Source organism: Chelonoidis abingdonii, chromosome 5 (assembly GCF_003597395.2).
Source record: "Chelonoidis abingdonii isolate Lonesome George chromosome 5, CheloAbing_2.0, whole genome shotgun sequence".
Lineage (NCBI taxonomy): Eukaryota > Metazoa > Chordata > Testudines > Testudinidae > Chelonoidis > Chelonoidis abingdonii.
This window is the reverse complement of record NC_133773.1, coordinates 144,767,183-144,791,207: the sequence shown is the minus strand read 5'-3', so window position 1 is coordinate 144,791,207 and position 24,025 is coordinate 144,767,183. Positions and strand designations below refer to the sequence as shown.

The 24,025-nt window shown below is 52.1% G+C and overlaps 1 protein-coding gene across 1 annotated transcript in view; it reads left to right on the top strand.

The window, feature by feature from the left end:
* ATP6V1B1 (ATPase H+ transporting V1 subunit B1) overlaps positions 1-24,025 on the top strand; it is a 78,836-nt gene that overhangs the window by 17,503 nt on the left and 37,308 nt on the right. Inside the window, exons 2-3 of the mRNA XM_032762442.2 lie at positions 14,953-15,008; positions 20,533-20,631. Of these exons, the coding sequence (XP_032618333.1) occupies positions 14,953-15,008; positions 20,533-20,631 (155 nt within the window). The remainder of the gene's footprint in view (positions 1-14,952; positions 15,009-20,532; positions 20,632-24,025) is intronic.

The following is a 24,025-nucleotide window of genomic DNA, read 5'->3' as shown; positions in this document are numbered from 1 at the left end:
AGCAGAGGATCCTGTGGCACCTTATAGACTAACAGACATTTTGGAGCGTGAGCTTTCGTGGGTGAATACCCACTGCGTCTGACAAAGTGGGTATTCACCCACGATAAGGTGCCACAGGATCCTCTGCTGCTTTTACAGATCCAGACTAACACGGCTACCCCTCTGATACTTGACTCCCTGTCATACTGGGACACTGCATTCATCTTCTCTTAGCATCCTAAACTGTTGTGTTGTGCTGCTGAGAGCTATTAAACAGCTGCTATGTTCGAGTCCCGAGAAGTGGCTGCATTTCAGAGGCAGATGGAGTGATTCTGGTTTGTAAGGGGATGTGGGGGCCTTCAGGATGCTATATAAATACAGGTTTCTTGCACTTCATAGGAACATAGGACTGGAAGAGCCTTCCTGGGTCCTCAAAGCCAGATCCCTGCTATCGCAGGCAGCCCTGTCATCTCATCCATTCATAAACTTATCAAACTCCATCTAAACATTAGTTAGGCTCTTTGCCCCTGACTCCTCCTAATACTATTTATTATTGGTCTAACCACAGTATTCAGGGCCTGGAAGCCTGTTACGCTAGGTGCCGTACAAACTCAGTGCAGAAAGACAGCTCCTGCCCCACAAAGCAGTCTAAGGACTTTCTAAAGCAGCCAGTGCTGACCACTGCCAGCGAGGCCCCGGCTGAGACTGGCCTGCTCCTTAGGCAGGTCCTGGGCCAGACCAGCTTTGCCTGGAACATTCCCAGCTGACTACCCCACATGTTGAGCGATATTGTCACACCCAGGCAGAAAAAGTGATTTTTCAGGGGACTGATTTTTTGAGGGGAGTTTCCAAGGTTTCGTTAAACACCTGTTTCTAAAGCGGGATCCGGCGACACCAATCGTCTCTCCCATGAAGCCAGTTAAAGCTGGAACCCTGGGCCCCACCAGCACTCAATTTCACCAGGATAGGGTCCTTCTCCCGCCCCCCCACCCGCCGAGGGCCCAAGTCTGTTTTGTCTGACAAAAAATGTGACAGCGAATCCAGCATTTTTTCCAGGCTAGCTCATTGGCTTCACGCTTGGGCGAGCCTGCCATTCAGGGGGCCTCCGTCACATGACCGTGCAGGTGTGTCTGGGAACCTTCCACTGCAGGGCCTAATTAGTGGCATAGTGTGTGACCCCCTGCTGGGCCTTTCACAGGGTCCGGTCGGCTTGGATAGGCCAATGTGTTTGACAGCGCTGCACAAACTGACACATTGCACAATGGGCAGGTTGCATAAGAGCGAAAACTGGTCACTGAGGGAGCGTCGGAAAAGTTCGAAGCAAACGCAGGCCTCTCGGGCAGGGGAGGGGGGCCCAGTGCATACATGCGCTGTGGAGCAGGAGACGTGTCTCAATGGATTGTCCAGCATTATAACCCTGGCTCGGGGTCTGATCCTGCAAGATACTGAGTGGCCTTAACTCTGTTCACCAAGGATGCTCAGCTCCTTGCAGAATGTGGTGGCTGGGCTGAAAACTGCTACATTCTGGCATTTAAGGCGTTGGCTGCACTGGAGTATCAGTGTGGCTTTGTAGAATTCACAGCACTTCACACAGGGTGGTCGGCATCATTCTCCGCATTGCACAGTGGGGAAAACTGAGGCATGGCGAGGCAGAAGTGACGTGCCCAAGGGCACTCAGTCGGTCAGTGGCAAAACAGGGGATAGAGCCCAGAGGTACATCTACACAGCAAAAAAAAATCCCTGCAGCAGGTCTTGGAGCTGGATCAACTGACTCAGGCTTGTGTTACAAGGCTAAAAATAGCCTCCATGTGTCACAACCTGAGCGGGAACGTCCATGCTGCTATTTTTAGCCCTGTAGTGTGAGCCCAAGTCAGGTGAGCCGGCTCTGAGCCTCGCTGCCTCTGGTGCTTTCATGCAGTGTAGACGGACCCCGAGTGCCTGGCGCCTGCATGTGGATTGAGGCGTGGTGCTGAGTGAAGACTGCAGGGGAGTGGGCGGCTTGGGTGTGCGAGGGATGCAGGGTCAGAGCAGCTGCTGTGGTTTGCAACTTCCCTTAGGGCACAGGTTCTGCTGCATGGCCTTTTGGAGCCGCTCACTTCACCGTCTCAAGGTTTTCAAATGCCAGCGCTAGGAACGGGAAATAAGAAATGTCAGCACGGGAATGAGCTGGCTAGTGTGTATGTGCACCACTGCCCTCAGCAGGATGGAAACTGTGTGTCTTGGCACCTGTACTGCTAGTGGCTGCTCTTTTTTTAGCTCAAGTGGAAGAAACCTGGGTGTTCAGAGCCGGGGGGTCTGAGTTTTATTCCCATGCCCACTGCTGCCGTATTTGAGGGACTGCTTCCCATTGATATGGAGACCCTTTTACACGGCTTTGGCAGAGCAAATGGGGCCCCGACATACTCTGTGAGTCCCCTTTAAATGGACTGAGGCCCTAGTGTAAATGAGACTCGAGGCCTGTGTGTCCGCAGCAGAACCAGGATTCGAGCTCGGCTCAACCCCTCTCCTGAACAGTGTGTGCTCTCCCTTGCGTCTGAGTACTGCAGAGTAAAGACTGACACCAGAGCACAGCTACCGGGAGCGTAGATGGAAATGAGAAATCTGTCTGGGTCATGGAAAGTTATGAACATTGGGTGTTGGTTTTGTTTTGTTTTGCCTGTTATCCCTCTTGCCAGTCCTTATGGTTTTATTGTGAATCATGCAATATTTGGTGCCTTTTCTTAAAGCCCCAGCTGCTGGAGTCAGGTGATTAGGTGACAAGTATCAGAGGGGTAGCTGTGTTAGTCTGGGTCTGTAAAAGCAGCAAAGAATCCTGTGGCACGTTACAGACTAACGTCTGTTAGTCTACAAGGTGCCACAAGACTCTTTGCTGTGATTAGGTGAGTATCTCAGCTCTCATGTAAAAAGGAAAGTAAGTCTAGTCCCACCCTCCCCCTGCCCCTGGTTCCAAAGAAAAGCTTGGAAATGTAAGCCCAAGTCTCAAAGACCAGGAGTCCAATAAAAAGACACCCCACCCCCCACCACCCAATTTGCTCAGTCAGAAACTCCTCCCAGATTCATCAAGGCTCATGAGCTTTTTTAAGGAGTAGGTAGGCCAAATTTTGAGCGACCCTTTGGGGCACACAGTGTGCATCCCAGCAAACCCAGCTGTTCCCATCCCTACCGTCGAAGGGGTCCTTGCAGGTCAAGTCAGAGGCAGAGCAGGGAGTTTCCATTTGGGCGCACGCTTGCCCAAGGACCCTCCCAGACCAGTGCTGGTGGCTGTTGGTTCTAGTCCCAAATGGCTGTTTGCTTCGACTCTGTATGATTCGCTCCCTGTGACTATTTCCATGACTGGATTCTCTTTGGCGTGGATGCCTGGGAATGGCAGCTCTCTACATATGCCCACGCTCCCGCAAGAGTCACACACCAACGGCTGGAACCCCGATTCCTCAATCCCCTTTCATTTATCCCCCGGCTTCAACAGTTTCCACCATCCCTTTGGGAGCAGGCACGCTCCCTCGTGACCCAGGCGGCCAGTCCCAAGCTGCACCTGGAGGCTGAGCTTTGTTGGCAGCCAGCCACTCGGCCAGTCCATTGGAAGAGAAATGAGCACTTTGTACCGGAGCCCTAAACTCCCATACAGCCTCCCCTGCCCCCCAACTGTACAGAGGACCCACCCTAGAGATGCCAGGAGAAGGGGGGCGAGGACGGGAGTGGGGAGAGGATGGATGATTGGAAACAATTAGTGCTTTGGTGTGGTTGGGCCGGTTGTCCTCTTTGTCAGCAGGGTCAATTTCCTCTGCTACTTTGCCGCCCCCCACCACCACCACTTGGCTTCCCCCGCGAGCTAACAGTGCATGATTGTCAGGGCTAATGGAGATTACATGTGACAGGAGCTGTGAATTTGGGGATGGGTGTGTGGAAAGGCCAGGTTGAAAGACTTTCTTTTTGATTTGTTCCCCTCCGCTCCTTGTGCGGAATTGGCAATCACGTCCAATAGCTTCTTTCCCCTCTCCCCTCACTCCCCCATCTCAGCAAAAATCACAGCCCACCCAGCCAGCCGCTTCTCAGAGGAGTGCCAGGCTTTTCTTCATAACAGCTCAACCCCTTCATTATTTGAATTGGTGTTTTCCGGTGGGGGAGAGGGTCTCTCTCTCTCTCTCTCTCTTTCCTTCCATCACTCATTCTGTCTGTCTCTTTACATGTATTTCCATCTTCCTCTTTCTGTCTTTTCTGTCTTCTCTCTCCCTTCCTCCTCTCTTCTTTCTGTCACTCATTTACTGTCGTGCAGCGTCCATCGATGGATTCTCACCATGGCATGATCAAGGTCCATTTTCCCTTTTGCCTGGTGCTGGTGTTTCCTCTTTGCAACAAGGTGGCCCCATTTGCGTGGCAGATACGAGGCCTCGTTGTGCAGTACAGACAAAAGCCCAATGCTCACAATCTAGAATTTCGAGCCTATGCAACAGGTGGATAAAAGAGAGTAGGCCCAAGTGGAGGAGAATCCCTTCCTCATCTGCTTTTTATCAGAGAACATAACTGAATACACTAGAGAAAAGCAATGGTGGGTGGGAGAGGCCTGAATTCAGCACAGTAAGGACCAGATTACATAGCACAAGCTGTGTAATTTCAGACAAACCACTGCGCTGATGCAGAGCTTGTTGACAATTTTTTATTAAAGCTTTTTGCTGCGAAACACGGTTGTTTTGATTAACTGGGAAATGTTCCACAAATGTATCTGTTCATAAAAATATCACTTTGGCGGCTGAAAGGCTCAAAATGTTTCGTCGCTCGGCAATTTGTTTTTGTTTTCAAGGTCTACAAACCGAACGAAGTTTGTCATTGGCTTTTTGGTGAAAATCGGAAAAATTTGCCAACAAACTTCAGAAAGAAAAAAAAAAACAATGCCGGTGTTCTTCGAAAATACACTTTTTGACTAACTCTATGTCCAAGCTTTTTGTTCTTATTTCTATGGGTATGTCTACACAGCAGCTGGGGACATCAGCTAGTGCACTAAAAATAGTGATGTGGCCACAGCAGCGGCTCAGACTAGCCAGCCAACTACGTATCCTGAGGGTAAAGTGGGTTTGTACCTGGGCTCTGGCTACCTGAACTGGGCAGCATCCTCCAAGCTGGTAGGTAGACAGACCCTAAGACACACTCAGCCCCTCTGCTTATCTGCTTATCTACCATATTATCCTGTCCCCTCCCATCATCCTGCACTGACTTTTTGTCTGCCTCTTCGACCAACATTTTCATGTGCTTTCATCCACACGGCACATACGCCTGGAACACCCTCTCTGATCTGATCCTTTAAACTATGTCTCCTTCCCATTCCTCCTCCAGATCCAGGTCTATCTAAGGGTTTTATCCTGGCCACCCATCCCCGTTCTGTCTGAGCATCTTGCCCATAAAATCCACAATAGTAGCGATGTCCCTAGCAGATTTCACAGAAACTCTGGCGCTTCTCTCTTTTCAGGGCCATCTCTCTGTGTGGGATGAGGGATGACTGATTTTTCATTATGATGTTACTTTCCTTTGGGATTTGTTGGGTGGCTGGCGGGGTTTATTGGGCTGAAGGGGTGTCAGCATTGGGAGTGTCATTCTTACGGAGCAGAAGTCTTTCCAAAGAGGAAGGTTTTGCAGCATTTTCTAAAGGTGGCAATTCGCCTGATCTCCTCCAGACAATGGTCTTGGGGAAGGATTCCCTCAAGAGAGAGCGCTTTGCCCCCTCCTCTCACATGCTGCATCCTAGGCTGTTGCGGGGCTGCACAGATCAAAATTTGGTTTTTGCTCTAGCTGGGGCTTGATCCATGCATTGCTTTGAAGATTAAGACAAAAGGCTTCAGCTGGCATCGGTTGCTGACTGAGATCCAGCAATGGCCTGATGTTCTCATGATGTCCTGAGCCACGGTGAAGGTGGGAAGCTACAGTCATGCACACCAGGTAGATACACAGGCAGAAGAGGCTGGAGATGCAAGGGGAACAGAAGCAAACCTTGTGGCAATGGAACATGCATGTGGAGAAGCTGGCTGGGCAGCTACTGAGCCAGCCAGGGAACACGTATGAGCAATAGGATGTGGGAACTGGTGTATAATGGTCTGATGATCTCTGGTGGCTGTAGGCTTGGAAAGGGAATGCTGCTACCAGCCATGGGCAGGGTGTCCTTCTGCCCCAGTGGAAGAGTAGCTACTTTCAGGTACCAGAGCTGCTGGCTTGAGTGGACTCTTCCCAAGCCCTCGTATGCCTCTGCTGGAAGGAGTTGCCCGGTCCAGCAGCTGCCCAGGAGCCAATGAGTTTCCTGAATGGGGTCATGGCAGCGAGTTTGCGCCAGATGGCTAGAAGCCAGGGCCAGTTTTATAGACAGGAAAGGACTGAACCGGCTGGCGGCTCCATCGACTACTGCATCGTGTGGGTGGTTTCTAAACAACGGGCTGACTAGGAAAGGCAAGGAGAGAAGAAAAGGCCCCAACAAAACCTCCCAGGGGAAGGGAAGCAGCCGGAGCAGCAAAGGATATTTGTGAAAAAGTGGGGATTGAAATAATAGGAAGAATGGTCACTTTGGGAATAAAAGAGACAAAGGAGGGGAGACCCGTGACTGGGGAAAGCAGCCCCCACAACCCCCAATCCCCCCCAGGCTGCAGAATGGGAGGCTGGTTTGCTGGGCAGAATTGTGAGGTAATTGGGTAACAGAGAGTTGGCTAATTGTAAAACTAGAAGGAATTAAGAGAATATGAGCATCTCCCTCGACAAGGTTTGCGGGAGTGTGGGCTGGAGCTATAGACAGTGAGCGGGGAGGCAGCCATTGGCTGTATGAGAACAGAGATGGGGGAGCAAGACAGAGAGTGGGAGTCCAGGGGGATTGGCCGAAGGTGCTATCTATGTACTCAGAAGATCAGGTTTGCTTGCTAATCCTTCCACAAACTTGCTGTGCGACCTGGGCCAAGTCAATAAATCTCTCATTGTTGGAGGTCTCCATCCACCAAACGCAGCTACATCTAATCCCTTTGTCTTGTCTGTTTAGACTGCAAACACCAAAGGGCACAGCCTGCCTCTTACTGTGCTGATGTCATTTCTAGGTGCCTCTATAGTATAAAGTCAGACCTGGAACTGCTTTATCTGGAGCACAGTTCCCATTGACTTCAGCAGAAATTGCATGTACTCACAGCTGACAGAAGCGAAGTCCCTGCACTCGGCTCCTGGCTTTGCCTCTAATGCCTTCCGTGATCGTGGGCAAGGCAGAGAGCCTGTCATGCGGACCGTGATATTTAACGACCCCGCAGAGGTGTTGCGAGGATCAGTCAGCTCACAGAGTGCTTGGAAGACAAAAAGCATTAACAACTATTCATGTTTTTTAAAACGTCTTTATAAACAGGATGACATTGCACCTTATGCTGGGACTGCGTCAGATTCCCCAGTGGAGTGGAATTGAACCAGGCCAGTACTTGGAGGGGAGATTCCCCCCCAGGAAAAACCTAAATGCTGCAAGAAATCTTCTGAAGTATTTTGCAGTGTTGTTGTAGCCGTGTTGGTCCCAGGATATGATAGAAACAGGACAGGAACTTCTGTTGGCGTAAGCCTGAAGAAGAGCTCTGTGTAGCTTCTTTGGGCCGATAACAGATATCCCATCACCTACTTTGTCTCTGACACAAAATCATATAAGAATATAAGCTCGGCCCAACTGGGTCAGACCAATGGTCCATCTAACCCCGCCACCCTTCACTCTCAGTCAGTCCTAAGATAATGCCCCTGTGTGCTGCTAGCTGCCAGAGATGTCATCTGCAGGAGGAGATGTCGTATCAAGATGTTGAGCCCTTATAGTCATTACAAACCTGCTGATCCTTTCCGTGAAGGGCACGGTGTGAGTCTGCTGTCTTGTGCGAGGGCCAGCTCGGGAAAGAACTTGGCGGTTTCCTTACCTTGAGCCCCACTAATGTTTCCAGTCAGTGTCAGCTTATGCTGCTCATCAAAATGAATCTCTTGTTGCTAAAAGTTGCCTGCTAGCTGGACTGCCAGCCACATCTGTCCATCTGTGTGTCACTAAGGCACCTGTCACCATGATACATAAGCACTGTGGAGAGTGAATTTAAGTACAGAACAGGCACATGAGAGGCAGCAGCAGAGCAGATCTCCATTGTCAATGAGCATCAAAGGCTGGGGCGGGGGGCAGGATGAAGATTGAGAGGGCAGCTCTGTCTCCGTCGCCCCATTAGATCTCTTGCTCCTTTCCAGAGTCTGAGAAGCCAATAAACTCCAGGAATAAGGGAAATACGAAAGAAAGTGCTTTGAGGTTCTTGACTAGACGGAGCAAAGTACTCTAAGGTGTTAAGACACCATGGTGAGCGTAGGAATACTATCAAAATATGCAACCCATGCTCTGGGGTCCCTAAGCCTCTGTTTGCCAGAAGCTGGGAATGGGTGACAGGGGATGGATCACTTGATAGTTGCCTTGTTCTGTTCATTCCCTCTGGAGCACCTGGCACTGTCCACTGTCGGCAGACAGGACACTGGGCTAGATGGGCCATTGGTCTGACCCAGTCTGGCCGTTCTTCTGTAGATGGATATGTCTGGGAATGGAGGAACTGACAGACAACTAGATGGGGATGTACGGGGATCGATAGGAGAGTGGTTATGAAACATGCCTTTGCACACCTAAAAAAGTCAAACCATCTGTACAGAAAACATAAGAGCAGAAAATACAACATTGTCATTGCTCAGGTGTTTTTTGTCCATTCTGGGAAGAACATGGTAGGATCCCAGCTCTGCCAGCCAGGCACTTCAGGATCCTTCCCTCATTTGATGCCAAATAATAACATAACGAAAAAAATAAAAACCAGACACTGATGCCAAGCCAAGTTCTGCTCAGCTGATTCCCTGGATTTCCTTCTGGGAAGAGGGCCAGGAACCTCTAGGACACATCCAAGTGGCTCAAACATGAACCACATCGTGAAGGTAACACATGGAAAGAGGGTTGTGTCGCCCAGACCTCAGCTTGTTTCCAAGTAGAATCACCCAAAGGGGTATGAGAGGACAGAGCCAGTGAAAGTGATGGACAGAAAACAGCGTGGGACTGATCAGTCTGCGCTTGAGATCTGGCGGGACTCGACTTGAAAGGGAAAGTGGCAGCTCAGACAGTTGTAGGGGAGGGACAGGCTGAAGGAAAGATCTGAGTTCTGTGCCTACTTACCTGGCTATCCTGCTTGCCGTGGAGATGATAAATGCTGGGGCATGAGCCCAGGTCAGGGGACTGGAGCAGAGCTGCCAGAGCAAGCACACGTTTTAAAAGAGGTGTTACCAGAATGGCCAAACCCTCCATCTAGTCAGCTGGTCTGTCTCTGCGAACAGAGGAAGGCATAAACCCTCCTTGTGCAATAGGAAATGAAGGCCTGATCCCCATTGGAAAGACTCCCATTGACCTAGATGGGGTTTGGATGGGGCCCTTGTCTCCGGACCCCAGCTGAGGATCAGTTATGTATGTCCCCACGCATTAGGTGTGCGTTGGCCCTTGTCACCCGTATCCTCCGGTGCGTCATTGCACGGGCTGTGCATATCAACAGAGGGTCCTATTCAACTCTGGAGCTGAGATTCAAAGTGGATCTTTGTAGGTACCAGATCTACCCCCTACCCACTCCCCCGGAGCTCTGCTGAGTTTGTATCTAGTGGAATTCACAGACTTCACCAGTCATCCAAGCAGTCCAGTGGGTGGGTTTCAAATGGGGCAATGTAAAGATGTATGAACTAAGCAGCTCCACTGAGCTCAGAAGTTAGGGCAAATGCATCTCAAGGACGATTAACCCTGGTGCTTCTGGTTGGGAGCCAACCTCCTACATTTCCCACCTCTCATAGGGCATCACACTGAGCTGTTAATACATTATGGGAGGGCAGGTGCCCTCTGAAGACTCACGTGCTGCAGTTCACAAGACCAGCGTTGTGTCTTTTGCTCTTTACAGAGCGCTACCACTAATGTAAGCATGGTGGGGTCCAGAGAGCCATGTCTGCTGCACTTACACCACAGGGAAGGCCCAGGTACACAGAGACACTGCAGTTCTGGCTGCTTTCTAAAATGTGTACCCCGCAGTGAGAGCCAGTAGAGGGCTCGCAAGCTATTTAAAGACATGCTGCTCTATCCGTATATACTGCAACAGGAGACCAGACTAGAGGAGAAAATGGTTTGATGTGATAAGGCAGGGAAGGGAGCACCAGAGTACTTGGGCCATTGAGCTGTTGTGGTAAGGCAGAAGGTCGGGTAGCCGAGCACATGGTCAGACTGAGTCTGGCAAACCAATATTCCTGCCATGCCAGACACTGGATGGGCTGCCACCTGCAGAGCTGCCGGTGATGCCACCTGCACAGGTAACCAGCTTCTGAAAACTGCATCTTTCGAGGTGGAGACATCAAGGCTGAGGTCAAAGGGTGCGCTCTCCCTGCCTGCAAGAGCAAGTTTCCCAGTATGGAGGCATGTAGTGGGACAGCTGCCCCACTCCATTAGAACAAGGGTTAAAAGCAGCCCCGGAGAGGGCTGCCTGGGAAAAGCAGTGAGAGCAGCTGAGGGAGTAGCTGGCCACACGTGTGGCCAGCTCAATCAGGGCCTAGCTGGCCCTGATAAGAGGGCAGAGGGGCCAGGAGCTGAGGAGAGTCTCACTCCAGCCCTGTGGTGGGAAGGGCCTAGCTGCTTGGGACCACAGGGTACCTGAAGTGGAGCAGTGCTGGGGAAGAACAGGAGGAGCTGGGGAGCTCCAGCCTGGTAGAACCCCAGGCTGAGGCCTTGTCGAAGGCCTACGAAGGTACTGGGGCTACAGAGGTGCAGCCTGGGGTTAGGCAAAGGCAGCTGGTCCAACCCCCTTGCCAGTGATGAGTGGCCGTTACAGACTGACGTCTGCCCCAGGGAGAGGGGGGCTAGATGGTGACTGGCAGTAGCCACTGAGGCAAGGGGAGTTTAGAAGGTTGGGGGTTCCCCTGGGAGGGGAGGCCTAGAGCAAGGGGACTGTTATGGGGCAAAGGGGCCCTGGGGTCAGGGAGGGACACAGGGCCTGAGGCAGATGAGCCACTGGCCAGCAGAGGGTGCTCTGGAACTGGAGTTGAGCTAATTCCCAAGGCGACCAGCAGGAGGTGCTATGCCGGTGAGCCCGTGGTCTGCTACAAGGCAGCAGCGGCTCCACAATCAGTCAGGCAACCAAAACCCTACAACCTCTGGATTCAGGCTCCTCGATACCCTAACATGGAAGGCAGCGAAGAGCCCAGTGGTGCAAGGTGTAGATTATTCAGGAGCAGGTTTTTTAATCGCTTTGCCATTGCTTGCTGCTCAGGACTGGGCTAGAAAGTACCCTGGAGTCTGACACCTTTCACACCAGCTTTATGGCTGGCTGTGACTCTACTGGCGTCAGCAGAGTTACGACCGATTTACACCATGGGAAGTGAGGGCAGCAGTACAGAGAAATGGAGAGCACTGCTCTATGGGAATGTTACTTTAGCACCTAGAGGCTCCAATATGCTAGGTACTGTACATCGCAAGAGACAGTCCTTGGCCTAAAGCTCTTGCAGCCTGAACAGACAAGGTGGGAAAAAGGAAGGATTATTATCCCCATTTTACAGGTGGGGAAACTGAGGCACAGCATGATCTAGTGACATGCCCGAGGTCACACAGGAAGTCTGTGGTAGAGGCACAAATGGAATCATAGACCATCCAAACTACAGAGGGAACCAAGGCACAAAGCTCAGCTTCAGAGCCAACCTCCTTCCCAATCCAGGTGTGTCTGGATCAGGGGATCTGTCCTGGCCCGTTGCATTAGAGAGGCCAGGTGCAAAGATAGGATCCGGACCTGAACTTTCCCAGAGCTCTGGAGTGACAGTCTGGGGCCATCTCCAGCCAAAATCTTGGGAGGCTTGTGACTTCCTCAGTCCTTTGGGCTGAGCTGCATCCAGAACTTTGGGTTCAAAAGAACCTGAGATTCCCAGGGAAGCTCCGAGACTATAAACCCCTGGGAAACAAAACTGGGGCAAAGGCCTTGCAGAGAACCACTGACCTCCTTGCAGCCTGTCTACCCAATTTCAACTGCTGAGCTAGGTTTTGGGCTCTTTTTTAGAGGCTCACCTGGGCTCCGCACTACGCCCGTTTGAAATGGTGGGTCTGCTCTGTATAAATGGCAGTGCGAGGCTGGGTGCCGATTGTCTCAGTGAAGCCAGATCACACGTGTTTCATTTACAAGTAGAAAGATGGATTTTTTTTCTAACAGCTGGCCCTGCAGCCTTCCCCCTGCCTGGGCTGCACAGAGCTCTTCCTAGCATGCTAACCGGTATTCTCATGGTTCACGTGTAGTCCTCCATCTGTCTGCATCCATCTGTTGTCTCTTGTCTTGTACTTAGCCTGTTAGCTCATGGGGGCAGGGACCATCTTTTTCTTCTGGATTTGTACAGCACCTGGCGCAGTGGGGTCCTGGGCCATGACTACAGCTCCAGGCACTGTGGTCATACAAATAATAACGTTTGGTTTTCTTCTAACAGCCATACCCACAAGTTGCCCCCTGGGATCTGAGATTCAAGCTGGTGTCATTCCATCTCCCAGCTTGCCGCCAGAAATAAAGTTTCCACAGGCTAAACTACACCCCTCCATCCTGTGCAGCCCCATTGTTCTCCTGCCCCCATCTGTGCACCTCCACTTGCTGTCATGGGGTTGCCCAGGTGTGGGTGCTGGGTACACAGCCTTGCTGGTGATGCACAAATCCGCTCCTTCTGTCTTTAACCAAGGTAGCTCCAGTAGGAGGAACAAGCAGCCAAAGCGCCAGCGGATCTGGCTTCGCTGAGCCCAGGGAGCTGCTGAGTAAGAAGGTGCTATTTCTTTTTGAGAGCGAGAGCCGCTTTTCACAGCTTCCGACAAAACCACAGTGACATTTCTGAAGTGCTAAACTAACTTGTCGCACAGTCACTCCACTGTCACGGTGTATGATGTCACCAGAGCCCTGCCATGGGGCTGCAGCCAGGCAGCTGGCGGGGGCAGGGGGCGGGGCTGTGTGCCCTCGTTAATTACACTCCAAGCAGCTCCACCGTCTGGGCTTGGGGGAGAGGCTGAGGTAGGTTTTGCCTTCTCTTCCCTTCCAGCAGCGTTTGCGAGTTCAGCGCCTGGATTTTCAGTTACAGCCGGGGTTGGTTTGGCCAGTGGGAGAGGAAACAGCCCCCTTTTGGGTGAAGGGGTCTGAAATCTGGCTAATAGCAACATAGGGGCTCCCATCCCCCCACATACCCCCTCCCCACTTTTGCCGCGGGGCAGCCTGGGCCTGGGGCTCCCAAATGTGCAAGGCCTAGTGGGCAGGTGGTGACCTTTACAGAAATGGTGGCTATACATGTCAGAACTAATGGACCTGACGCTGCGAGAGGGGGGCAGGGGAGAGAGCGCGTTCAGGAAGAGATCAGCACAAGTGCTGCTCTCGTTGCTGGAGGAATTTCTGGGTCTGAGGGCTTGGTGCATGGAGCTAGGGGAAGGGGATGGGCTCACCCTGCAGTTCTTTGCTGAAGGAGCTCTCTGGAGCTCGCTTTAATTCACTGGGGAAAAGGAGAGCAGAGTCCAGCGTGACAGACCCAACGTGGGGATTTTCAAAGGAAAGCGGCCATCTCTCCTCCTGTAACAAATCCCTGCTCAACTAGCAATGTCACAGGTGTCACTAAACTGCACACCGCAGCCACCTGACTCTTCGTGGTGGTAACGCGGATAAATATCTCTGCTCCAAAAGCCTGGCCCCTGCGTGCTTGAGCTAAAGGAGAACCTCCGCTGGCAGTACAGAGCCTATGACACGCAGCTGACCAGTTCTGATTCCATCCACTAAAGGGCAGTTTGCCATCTCTCTCTCTCTCACCCACACACACATCAGTTCCCTACACATGTTGTGGACCAGCCTTTTCACAGTGGGCTGAATGCTGAGTTTGCGGCACCTCTGTGGGCCATGTGCAGGCATATAATTCCAGGTCCTAGAACCCAATCCTGGCTTTAGGATTTAGCCATGAAGCCGGTCTTGGGGTTACACAGTCAGACAAGAGGATCCCCTCTTTCTTGAACTTCAATGACATCTCAAGGGAGGGCACCCCCAGAAATGGTACGTCTGCCCCTCCCACTGCGGTTCAGGGAGGAGACTGCAAGCCGTCTCGCTGCAGTTAGGACTCTGGCTCAGATCTTTCGGCCCATGCAGTGCTAAAGAATCTCCCACCCTGTCTTGGGGATGGGGGTGTCAGCTGCACTGACTACAGGAGGCCCCTTTGGCCGGCTCTGAGGCTGCAAAGACCCAGCAACCACTGCTTCCCCTCCCATCTGTGCCCCAGACAATATCAACATCTAGAGAAGATAGATCAAGAGCTTTTATTTGCATACCACAAAGACCAGGAGGCATTCAGTGAAATTGAAAGATGGTAGATTCAAAATTGATGAAAGGAAATATTTTTTCACACAGTGTGTAAGTCGCCTGTGGAACTCATTGCCACTGGATGCAGTTAAGGGCTTAGAAGCTAGACAGCCAGAATGTTTTCATAGTTAACACTCACCCAGATTTTGGAAGGGACAAAAACCCTCGTATTTAAGGGGTTTAACTAATCTCTAATTTACATTATCAGTTCTTTGAGGAACAGAGACTGTCTTTTTCTTCTGTGTTTGTACAGCCCCTAGTGCAGTGTGGTCCCAGCCCATGTCTGGGGCTGCTAGGCACTACTACAATGTAAATACTCTTCATAGGAAGTAGGATGAGGTCTTAACAGGGGGCAGATTATCCCACTGCTGCCTGCTGTGGGGTTCTTACACTCTGCTTCTGGTGCTGGCGACTGGCAGCGGCAGGAGACTGGACCAGTGATCCAAGGTTCAGTCTACTCTGGCAGGTCCTAAGATTTACAGCTATGACCTTTCGATAGCCTGGCTGCTGCCTTGATGACCCTGGGGCCATCCCTGTCTTGCCTGATCCTGGGAACCAGCCCTATTCCAAATCCGTTTCTAATGCCATGCTCTTTGCTCTGCAGCGTACCAGACGGTGTGTGGAGTCAACGGGCCGCTGGTGGTGCTGGACAATGTGAAGGTAACCGAAATGCATTCCCTGGTGCTTTATTCTATGTCAAACGACTGGGCAGCATGTCACTGCGTCAGCCTTACGCTTTCTCCCCACGTTCTGCTTTGAGCTCTCCCTCTCGCTCACACACAACCCTCTCCCCTTGGCCCCCGCCTCTCCCATGAGTGGCCCCATTTTCTCCATCTGGTCCCTCCTTAGTGGTACCATAGGAATAGCACTGCTGTGCCGGCGCATTGTGCCAAGTCATGTGCTTCACGTTAACTACATGCGCACTTAACGCTCTGGGCTTGTTGTCTCCTCTCGGCTGAGGTGAGGAGAGAGTTTTTGGGGAGATCTGTTGTGTACAAACCTGCAGGATCCTAAGGGGCTTAGGGTCTGTCCGTGAGCTAGTTCACCCCTGGGGGGTCATGTCCAAGCTGAGCTTGGCTTAACCTGATCTTCTCCTGAGGCAAATGCACTTGGAATCTCGTTCCGTGGAGGTTTTTAAGGCAAAGCTTGACAAAGCCCTGACTGGGATGATTTAGTTGGGGTTGGTCCTGCTTTGAGCAGGGGGTGGGACTAGATGACCTCCTGAGGTCCCTTCCAACCCTGATATTATATGATACGAGTCTAAGCCGGAGGGTGGGGAGAGCAGGAGATGTATTTGAATTACCCAGGGGAGGCATCTCTCTGTGCCCCCCATGCCAGTAAGGCCCTGAACTGGCCCATCTTGGAATGACTGAAACCCCCAGCCCAGGGCTCGGGGGCAGAGAGAGGCACCCACAAGCTGAACCCCTTCCCCCCTAGGTTTCCCCAACCCCTAAGCCACCCGAACTCTGCCCCCCACTCGGGGGCTGGGGTAGGAGGAAGGGGGCTGGGATTAGCTTTGCTGCACCCTGATGTCTTCTCAACAGGCTCCTTCTCTCCTGGCCCCCACAGGCAGTGCCTGGCTCAGCGCATAGGAGCCATTCACTGCCGCAAAGACACGGCACCCACCCAGCGGAGCGTGGGAGGGGGATCGGGCTCTGGGCTGGGGGTGCAGGCTCAGGGGTGGGGCCAAGAATGAGGAGTTTAGGGTGCAGGAAGGGGATCTGGGTTTGGGAGGGGGCTCAGGGCTGGGACAGGAGATTGGGACATGAAGTTGGGGCACAGGGTTAGCTTGGGTGGCTCCCAGTCTGCGGCGCAGTGGGGGTGCTAAGGCAGGCTTCCTGCCTGTCCTGGCACCATGGACTGCACTGCACCCCAGAAGTGGCCAGCAGCAGGCCCGGCTCCTAGGCAAAGGTGTGGAAGTGGCTCTGCGCGACCCCCACCTGCAGACACCTCCCCCCTAGTGAAGCCAGTGCTCAGGGCAGGGGCAGCGCACGGAGCACCTTGCCCTCTCCTCCCCCCGCCTAGGAGCCGGACCTGCTGCTGGCCACTTTTGGGGCGCAGCGCGGTGTCAGAACAGATAGGGACTAGCCTGCCTTAGCTGGGCAGCACCACCGCCGGGACTTTTAACGGCCTGGGACTTTTAACGGCAGCGCTGACCAGAGCTGCCACGACCCAGTGCCTGACTGTATCCAGTACTGGGTCGCGACCTGCAGTTTGAAAACCACTAATCTAGTTCAACCCCCTGCTCAAAGCAGGACCAGCCCCAACTAAATCATCCCAGCCAGAGCTCTGTCAAGCCTGACCTTAAAAACCTCTAAGGAAGGAGATTCCACCGCCTCCCCTAGGCAACCCATTCCAGTGCTTCACCACCCTCCTAGTGAAAAAGTGTTTCCTAATATCCAACCTAAACCTCCCTCACTGCAACTTGAGACCATTGCTCCTTGTTCTGTCATCTGGTACCACTGAGAACAGCCGAGCTCCATCCTCTTTGGAACCCCCCTTCAGGTAGTTGAAAGCAGCTATCAAATCCCCCCTTCACTCTTCTCTTCTGCAGACTAAACAATCCCAGTTCCCTCAGCCCCTCCTCGTAAGTCATGTGCCCCAGCCCTCTGATCATTTTCGTTGCCCTCTGCTAGACTCGGTCCAATTTGAGCACATCCTTTCTGTAGTGGGGGGCCCAAAACTGGACGCAATACTCCGAGCGTGGCCTCACCAGTGCTGAATAGAGGGGAATAATCACTTCCCTCTCTCTGCTGGCAACGCTCCTACTAATGCAGCCCAATATGCCATTGGCCTTCTTGGATCAGTCAGTAATTGGTTAAAAGATAGGAAACAAAGGGTAGGAATAAATGATCTGTTTTCAGAAGGGAGAGAGGTAAATGGTGGTGTTCCCCCTAACGGCTATCCTGCAAAGCCAGCTAGATTTCTTTTCTTATAGAATTGCTTTCTCACTGTGTGCGTAGGTATTCTCCTCCACCTGTGGCACCCATTATGTAAAATGCCTGTATTTCCCCAACGCCAGAAAATCTGGCATGTCACCATGGTCTTTGAAAGAAATTCCTCCCCATTGACATCAGTGCACAGAGACAGTTCCATCCCTTGTGCAAACTGATTAGATCTGTTGGGTGTAGCTCCTATTACAGGGGGGTTTTAGTAGACAGGGGAAATGCTGCTGCTTGGTTTGACAAAGAGACCCTCTAGTGGACACAGATGTGCTCATCCTGCATTTTCAGGGCAGATTCAGCCTGGCTGAAAGCTCTGTGGACACGGATGGGCTGGAGTGGTGTGTCCACTCACAGCAGGCCCCGGTATGCTCACGGTCTGCTCAGTTATGGGGGCCATGATCTTCCGGCTCGGGCATGGGGCTTGGCATTCAGCATTCTGTGTTTGTCACCAATCTCAGTGCTTGCCTAGAGACCAGGGGTCGAACTCCCCTGTCTCAATGAGTTCACTGTTATTGTAACCCTGCTATCCAGGCCCTTGTCAGTGGCATTAGGGCAGCTCTCGAGTTAAAAGTGGCCAGTGCTGAAGCCAGGAAAGCTGCATTCCATACGCAGCTGCCCCTGGCTCCAGAGGAAGGGTTATGCCTGGTAATAAATAAATGCTTTGTTGATCAATTGCAGCATCGTGAGTCATGGAGATAGCATCTTTCACTCTGACACGTGCAGGATGGAAATGAATAAGATCAGTTAAAGAGCTGGGCCACGTGTTAGATTGTTTTAAAAGAAGGTTTTTACTGGAGATTTAAAGTCCAAAGTTCACAGGCGTAGATGCCCAGTGGCTGGGGAAATGTACCATCCTGGCTGAGGCTAAGCCAGCAGGCCAGTGGCTGGTGCGTGGAACAGGACTGCTGGAGGTTTGGCTAAATCCCCATCCTTTGGAACGTACACAATTCAGCAACTTTAGGGAAGGACAGGGCCAATCCCAGAGCTTAGGAAGCAATGGGGGGCCTGGGGGGCACCATAATGGGATATAGGCCCATCTGTGCTAGCTTTAATCTAGCTAGCATGAGTAGGGTGACCAGATGTCCCTATTTTATAGATACAGTCCTGATTTTGGGGTCTTTTTCTTATATAGGTGTCCCACCCCTGTCCCGATTTTTCATATTTGCTGTCTGGTCACCCTAAGCATGGGTAACAGCAGTAGGGAAGATACGGCAGCAGACTAGCAACCTGGGTACGTCCCCAGGCCCCCAGTAGCCTTGTGCTGCGGCAGCTGGCCCATATTGAAGTCCAAGCTGCCACGTCTCTGCTATGATCATTACCTGTGTTCATTAGAGTCAAGCCTACCTGCACTACAGCCTTCATGTGCTATGTAGACGTGAGCCTTGGTTCTAATCCAAGCCAGGCCAGTAGAGAGTGACCATGGTACATCTTCCTCCCTGCTGTAACTACATGGGGGTTAGTCCGTGGGATGTAGCTATAGCCAGAAGGTGAATTACTCCCTTGCTCAAAGTGGGGGCTATGGGAGTGCAGGGCAGTGTGTTTGTGGGGGAGTAGCTTGCCCTTTGCACCCGCCCCCATCCTCTCCCTGCTCTGTGGCGAAGGAGAGATGTGGCAGTTTTCACCAGCCTGGCATTGACTGAAGGTCCATTTCAAAGTACCCAAGTGCAGACTATGATTCTGAGCCAATTTCCCTGCTACCTTTAGCTGTTTGGATGTCTTACGCCCTAGGTTCTGAGCCCCGCCCCCACGAATGCACATGAATTTATCCTTGCAGTACCCCAGTTAGGTAGGGCTGCTCACGCTCTAAATAGACATCGGAGTGTTGTTAGCACCACTTTACAGATGGGCAAGCTGAGGCATGGGGGCATGAAGGGACTTGCCCAAGGTCCCCCAGTAGGTCAGTGGAAGAGCTGGGAATAGACCCCAGATCTCCAGCATCCCAGTCTGGTGCCTTATCCACAGAAGTGATGAATACGAGTGTGACGAACTGGGACTGTTCTTAATGTTTGCTCTGAATACTGTGTTGGTGCCTCAGTGTCCCCTAGGCAGTTCTTAAGTATCTAGGTGGTGGGATAAGGGGGTGTGGTTGCTGCAGAGCAAAGGGCCAGTGCACCTAAATGCCTGGCACTCTGTCTCCTAGCAACTGATGGCCTGGGCCCCTCCTCTGCAAAGGTGCCAACTGAAGGTTGGAACAAAGGGATCAGGTGACCTCCTGGCCGGAAAGGGGCTGAGCAGAGAGGAGGGGCTGGAGGGGGTGTTAGTCTGGAGCTGGCTGGGGATGAGGAGTGAAGTGCAGACGTGGGGTCTGGCTCACTGCCCCCAGAATGGACCCGGCGGAGGGGTCTGGTTCACTGTATCTACAAGCTCTGTTTTAGACCCTGTTCCTGTCATCAAATAAACCTCTGTTTTGCTGGCTAAGAGTCTGACTGCAAAGTGGGGGTGCAGAACCCTGTGGCTTCCCCAGGACCCGCCTGGGTGGGCTCGCTGTGGGAAGCACAAACGGAGGGGCAGAGGATGCTGAATACTCCAAGGATAGACCCAGGAGGTGAAGATGTGTGAGCTTCTTGCCCTGAACAAGTCTGCTCCGAGGGAGAGGAGGCTCCCCAAAGTCCTGCCTGGCTTTGTGGGGAGCAGTTCCAGAGCATCGCCCGGTGACTCCATGACAACGAGGTGTGAGCGTGAAGAAAGGATTAGAGTGAAGAGAGACCTTTGTCCAGGCGGGGCAGGAGGGAGCTCCAGGCCTAGGCACTGCACGGCAGGAGTGCAGGGGCAGGATGCAAAGGGCAGAGTGGTGCAGGAGGTTTGGTCAGGGGCAGGGAAAGAGAACAGGACAAAATGAGCACGAAGGGGTGGGGGGAAGCCGAGGAGCCCCATGAAAGTGTAGGATGAGGAATGGGAGGTAAGCACAGCATGGGTCGCTCATCTAGGGCAGTGCTCCAAGACAGCGAGCACCCAGGCAGTGCTCCTGCTTCCAAAGGAGCACACAGATATATTTCCGATTGTTCAGCTGGAAGCAGGGTCCGGAGGGCGCCAGCCCAAGGGATTACACCAAGACCCAGGCTCTCCCATTGACAGTCCCACTGAGCTAGGGAAGGAGCCGGGCATTGCACAACAGTTGTACCAATGTGGGGAGCTGGCTGGAGTCTGGTTGTGTTGTGAAATTCAGCCAGGGCAGGATTGCTTCCCACAGAACAGCGACAGCTCAGACATTAACCCCAGCCTTGCTTCTCTCTGCGCAGTTCGCCCAGTATGCCGAGATTGTCAACTTCACCCTCCCCAATGGCACTAGCAGGAGTGGGCAGGTCCTGGAAGTGGTGGGCTCTAAAGCTATCGTGCAGGTGAGTGGACAGCGTGCAGCGGATTCCTTGTCACTATGTTCACGGAACACACACACACAGAGGTTATCTAAAACCAGGAAATCCTCTTTCTGGAAGCTTGCGATGTAACATGACTTTGGTTCTTCAAACCCAGAACCTTAACACACAAGAGCCAAAACCAGATAGAGACAAAGCAGGCTGCTCCCTAGGGCAGGATTCACCCACCTTGCTCTAAGCTGGCTCTTTGTTGAAGACTCAGCTTGCATGCCTCCATGCAGCGCCCCCTTGCAAACAGATCATGAAAATCTCTGGCCACGTCTACACTACGGGATAATATCGAATTAGCTAAAATCGGTTTTATAAAACTGATATTATAAATTCGATTTCATGCGGCCACACTAGGCACAGTAATTCGGCGTTGTGCGTCCATGGTCCGAGGCTAACGTCGATTTCTGAAGCATTGCATTGTGGGTAGCTCTTCCGTAGCTATCCCATAGTTCCCGCAGTCTCCCCCGCCCCTTGGAATTCTGGGTTGAATCATTATTGTCGTGGGTGGTTCTGGGTAAATGTCGTCAGTCATTCCTTCCTCCGGGAAAACATCAGCTGACAATCCTTTCGCGCCGTTTTTCCCTGGATTGCCCTGGCAGACGCCATAGCACGGCAACCATGGAGCCCGTTCAGCTTTTTTTTTTTCCGGCACCGTATGTGTACTGGATGCCGCGGACAGAGAGGCGATACTCCAGCGCTACACAGCAGCATTCACTTGCTTTTGCAATGATAGCAGAGATGGTTACCGGTCGTTCTGTACCGTCTACTGCCGGAGAAAACTGGCAATGAGATGACGGTTATCTCTCCCCCTCTGTACTGTCCGCTGCTATCATGAGTGCCCCTGGCTGAAATCGGCCGGGGGCGCAACGCAAAAGCAAAATTGGGATTGACTCACTTGGGACTGAGTCAATCCCTCCCTTATGGTTTCTAAAAATAGAGTCAGTCCTGCCTAGAATAAGGGGCAAGTGTATTAGAGGACCAGTGTATCAGAGCACAGCTGCTCCGTGTCAGTATTCACAGGGGGTGCCCCTGCAACAACCCCACCCGTTGCTTCCCTCCTCCCCCAACCTTCCTGGGCTACCGTGGCAGTGTCCCCCCCCATTTGTGTCATGAAGTTATAAAGAATGCAGGAATAAGAAACAGAGACTTGTTAGTGAGATAAAATGAGGGGGAGGCAGCCTCCCGGGGCTATGACAGTCCAGGCAGTACAGAATCTTTTCTTTACACAGGAAAGGGAGGGGGCTGATGAAGCTCAGCCCCCAGTTGCTATGATGAAGATGCTTACCAGCCGTTCTGTATCATCTACTGGGAATAACTGGGAGTCATTCCCATTTTTACCCAGGCGCCCCCAGCCAGCCTCACCTGAGGCCAGCCAGGAGCACTCACGGGCTGATGGCGACGACGGATATCAGTCATATTGTACCGTCTACCACCGGGGAGGGGGAGAGGAGCGGATACTGCTCTTCACTGCTGCAGCATCGCGTCTACCAGCAGCATTCAGTAAACATAGGGTGACATTGAAAGAAGTCAAGAAATGATTTCTTTCCCTTTTCTTTCACGTGGTGGTGGGGGGGGAAGAAACTGAGGAGCTGTTCCCTGAACCACGCCAGACACTGTGTTTGAACCTACAGACATTGGGAGCTCAGCCAAGAATGCAAATACTTTTCAGAGACTGCTGTGGACTGTGGGATAGCTGGAGTCCTCAGTACCCCCTCCATCCATGAGCGTCCATTTGAGTCTCTGGCTTCCCGTTACGCTTGTCACGCAGCGCTGTGTATCCTGGAGATTTTTTTTCAAACGCTTTGGCATTTCGTGTTCTGTAACGGAGCTCTGATACAACAGATTTGTCTCCCCATACAGCGATCAGATCTAGTATCTCCCGTACAGTCCATGCTGGAGCTCTTTTTGGATTTGAGACTGCATCGCCACCCGTGCTGATCAGAGCTCCACGCTGGGCAAACAGGAAATGTAATTCAAAAGTTCGCGGGGCTTTTCCTGTTTACCTGCCCGCTGCATCCGAGTTCAGATTGCTGTCCAGAGCGGTCAGTGGTGCACTGTGGGATACCGCCCGGAGGCCAATAACGTCGATTTCCGTCCACACTAACCGTAATCCGATATGTTAATATCGAATTTAGAGCTACTCCTCTCGTCAGGGTGGAGTACAGAAATCGATTTAAAGAGCCCTTTATATTGATATAAAGGGTGTTGTAGTGTGAACGGGTACAGCGTTAAATCGATTTAACGCTCTTTAAATCGATTTAAACGTGTAGTGTAGACCAGGCCTCTGACACTCACTGGAATAGCTTATCATTTTAATACAGTCTCAATACACCACAGCTACAACTCACCTGGCCCTTCTGCTGCTGAGCATCCGTATTGATTTTCTATAGGTTCCCTTTTCCAGTTCAGTTCCATACGAGTTTCATTCTTTGCAAAGCGCATTGTCAGAGTGACTGGATGGCTCAGGAAACTGAGAAGAATATCAGTGTATCTGTATTATGGTAGCACCTCTAGGCCATAACCTAGATCAGGGCCCCATTTTGCTGGGCGCTGCACAAACCCATAGTGAAAAACAACCCCTGCTCCAAGGAGCTTGTGAGCATGCAGGGGCCTTACGTGATCACGATGTGTCTACACAGCCACTAGACAGCACAGCTGACCCATGCCAGTTGACTCGGGCTCCTGGTGCTCAGAATGTGGGGCTATAAATTTGCAGTGTAGACATCTTGGCTCAGGCTGGAGCCTGAGCTCTGAAACCATCCCACCTTGCAGGATCCTAGAGCCTGGACTCCACCTGGGTCCCAGACATCTTTACTGCAATGAAACAGCCCCACAAGCCTGAGTCAGCTGCCACGAGCCAGCCCTGGGCTTCCCATTGACGTGTAGACCTACCCTCAGTTCTCCTCTCCTCTCACACACCCCATCGGGAGCAGGGCTGTAAGAGCAGCTGCTGCAGAGATTGGATTGCGAGTGTCTTTGGGGAAGTCAGGCTCTGTACCCACGGTGGCACAAGAGTGGGTTGAACATCCACACAGGAGAAGGGAAGTGATTTTCTGTTCCCTTTTCTGCCTCTGTCCACTAGCGCTGGAGGAGACCTTGCCAACTGTATAGTGTGCTTGCAAAGTGCATGTCGTGGTGGCTGGTCCATCCAGAATCATAGAATCATAGAATATCAGGGTTGGAAGGGACCTCAGGAGGTATCTAGTCCCACCCCCTGCTCAAAGTAGGACCAACCCCAACTAAATCATCCCAGCCAGAGCTCTGTCAAGCCTGACCTTAAAAACCTCTAAGGAAGGAGATTCCACCACCTCCCTAGGCAACCCATTCCAGTGCTTCACCACCCTCCTGATGAAAAAGTTTTTCCTAA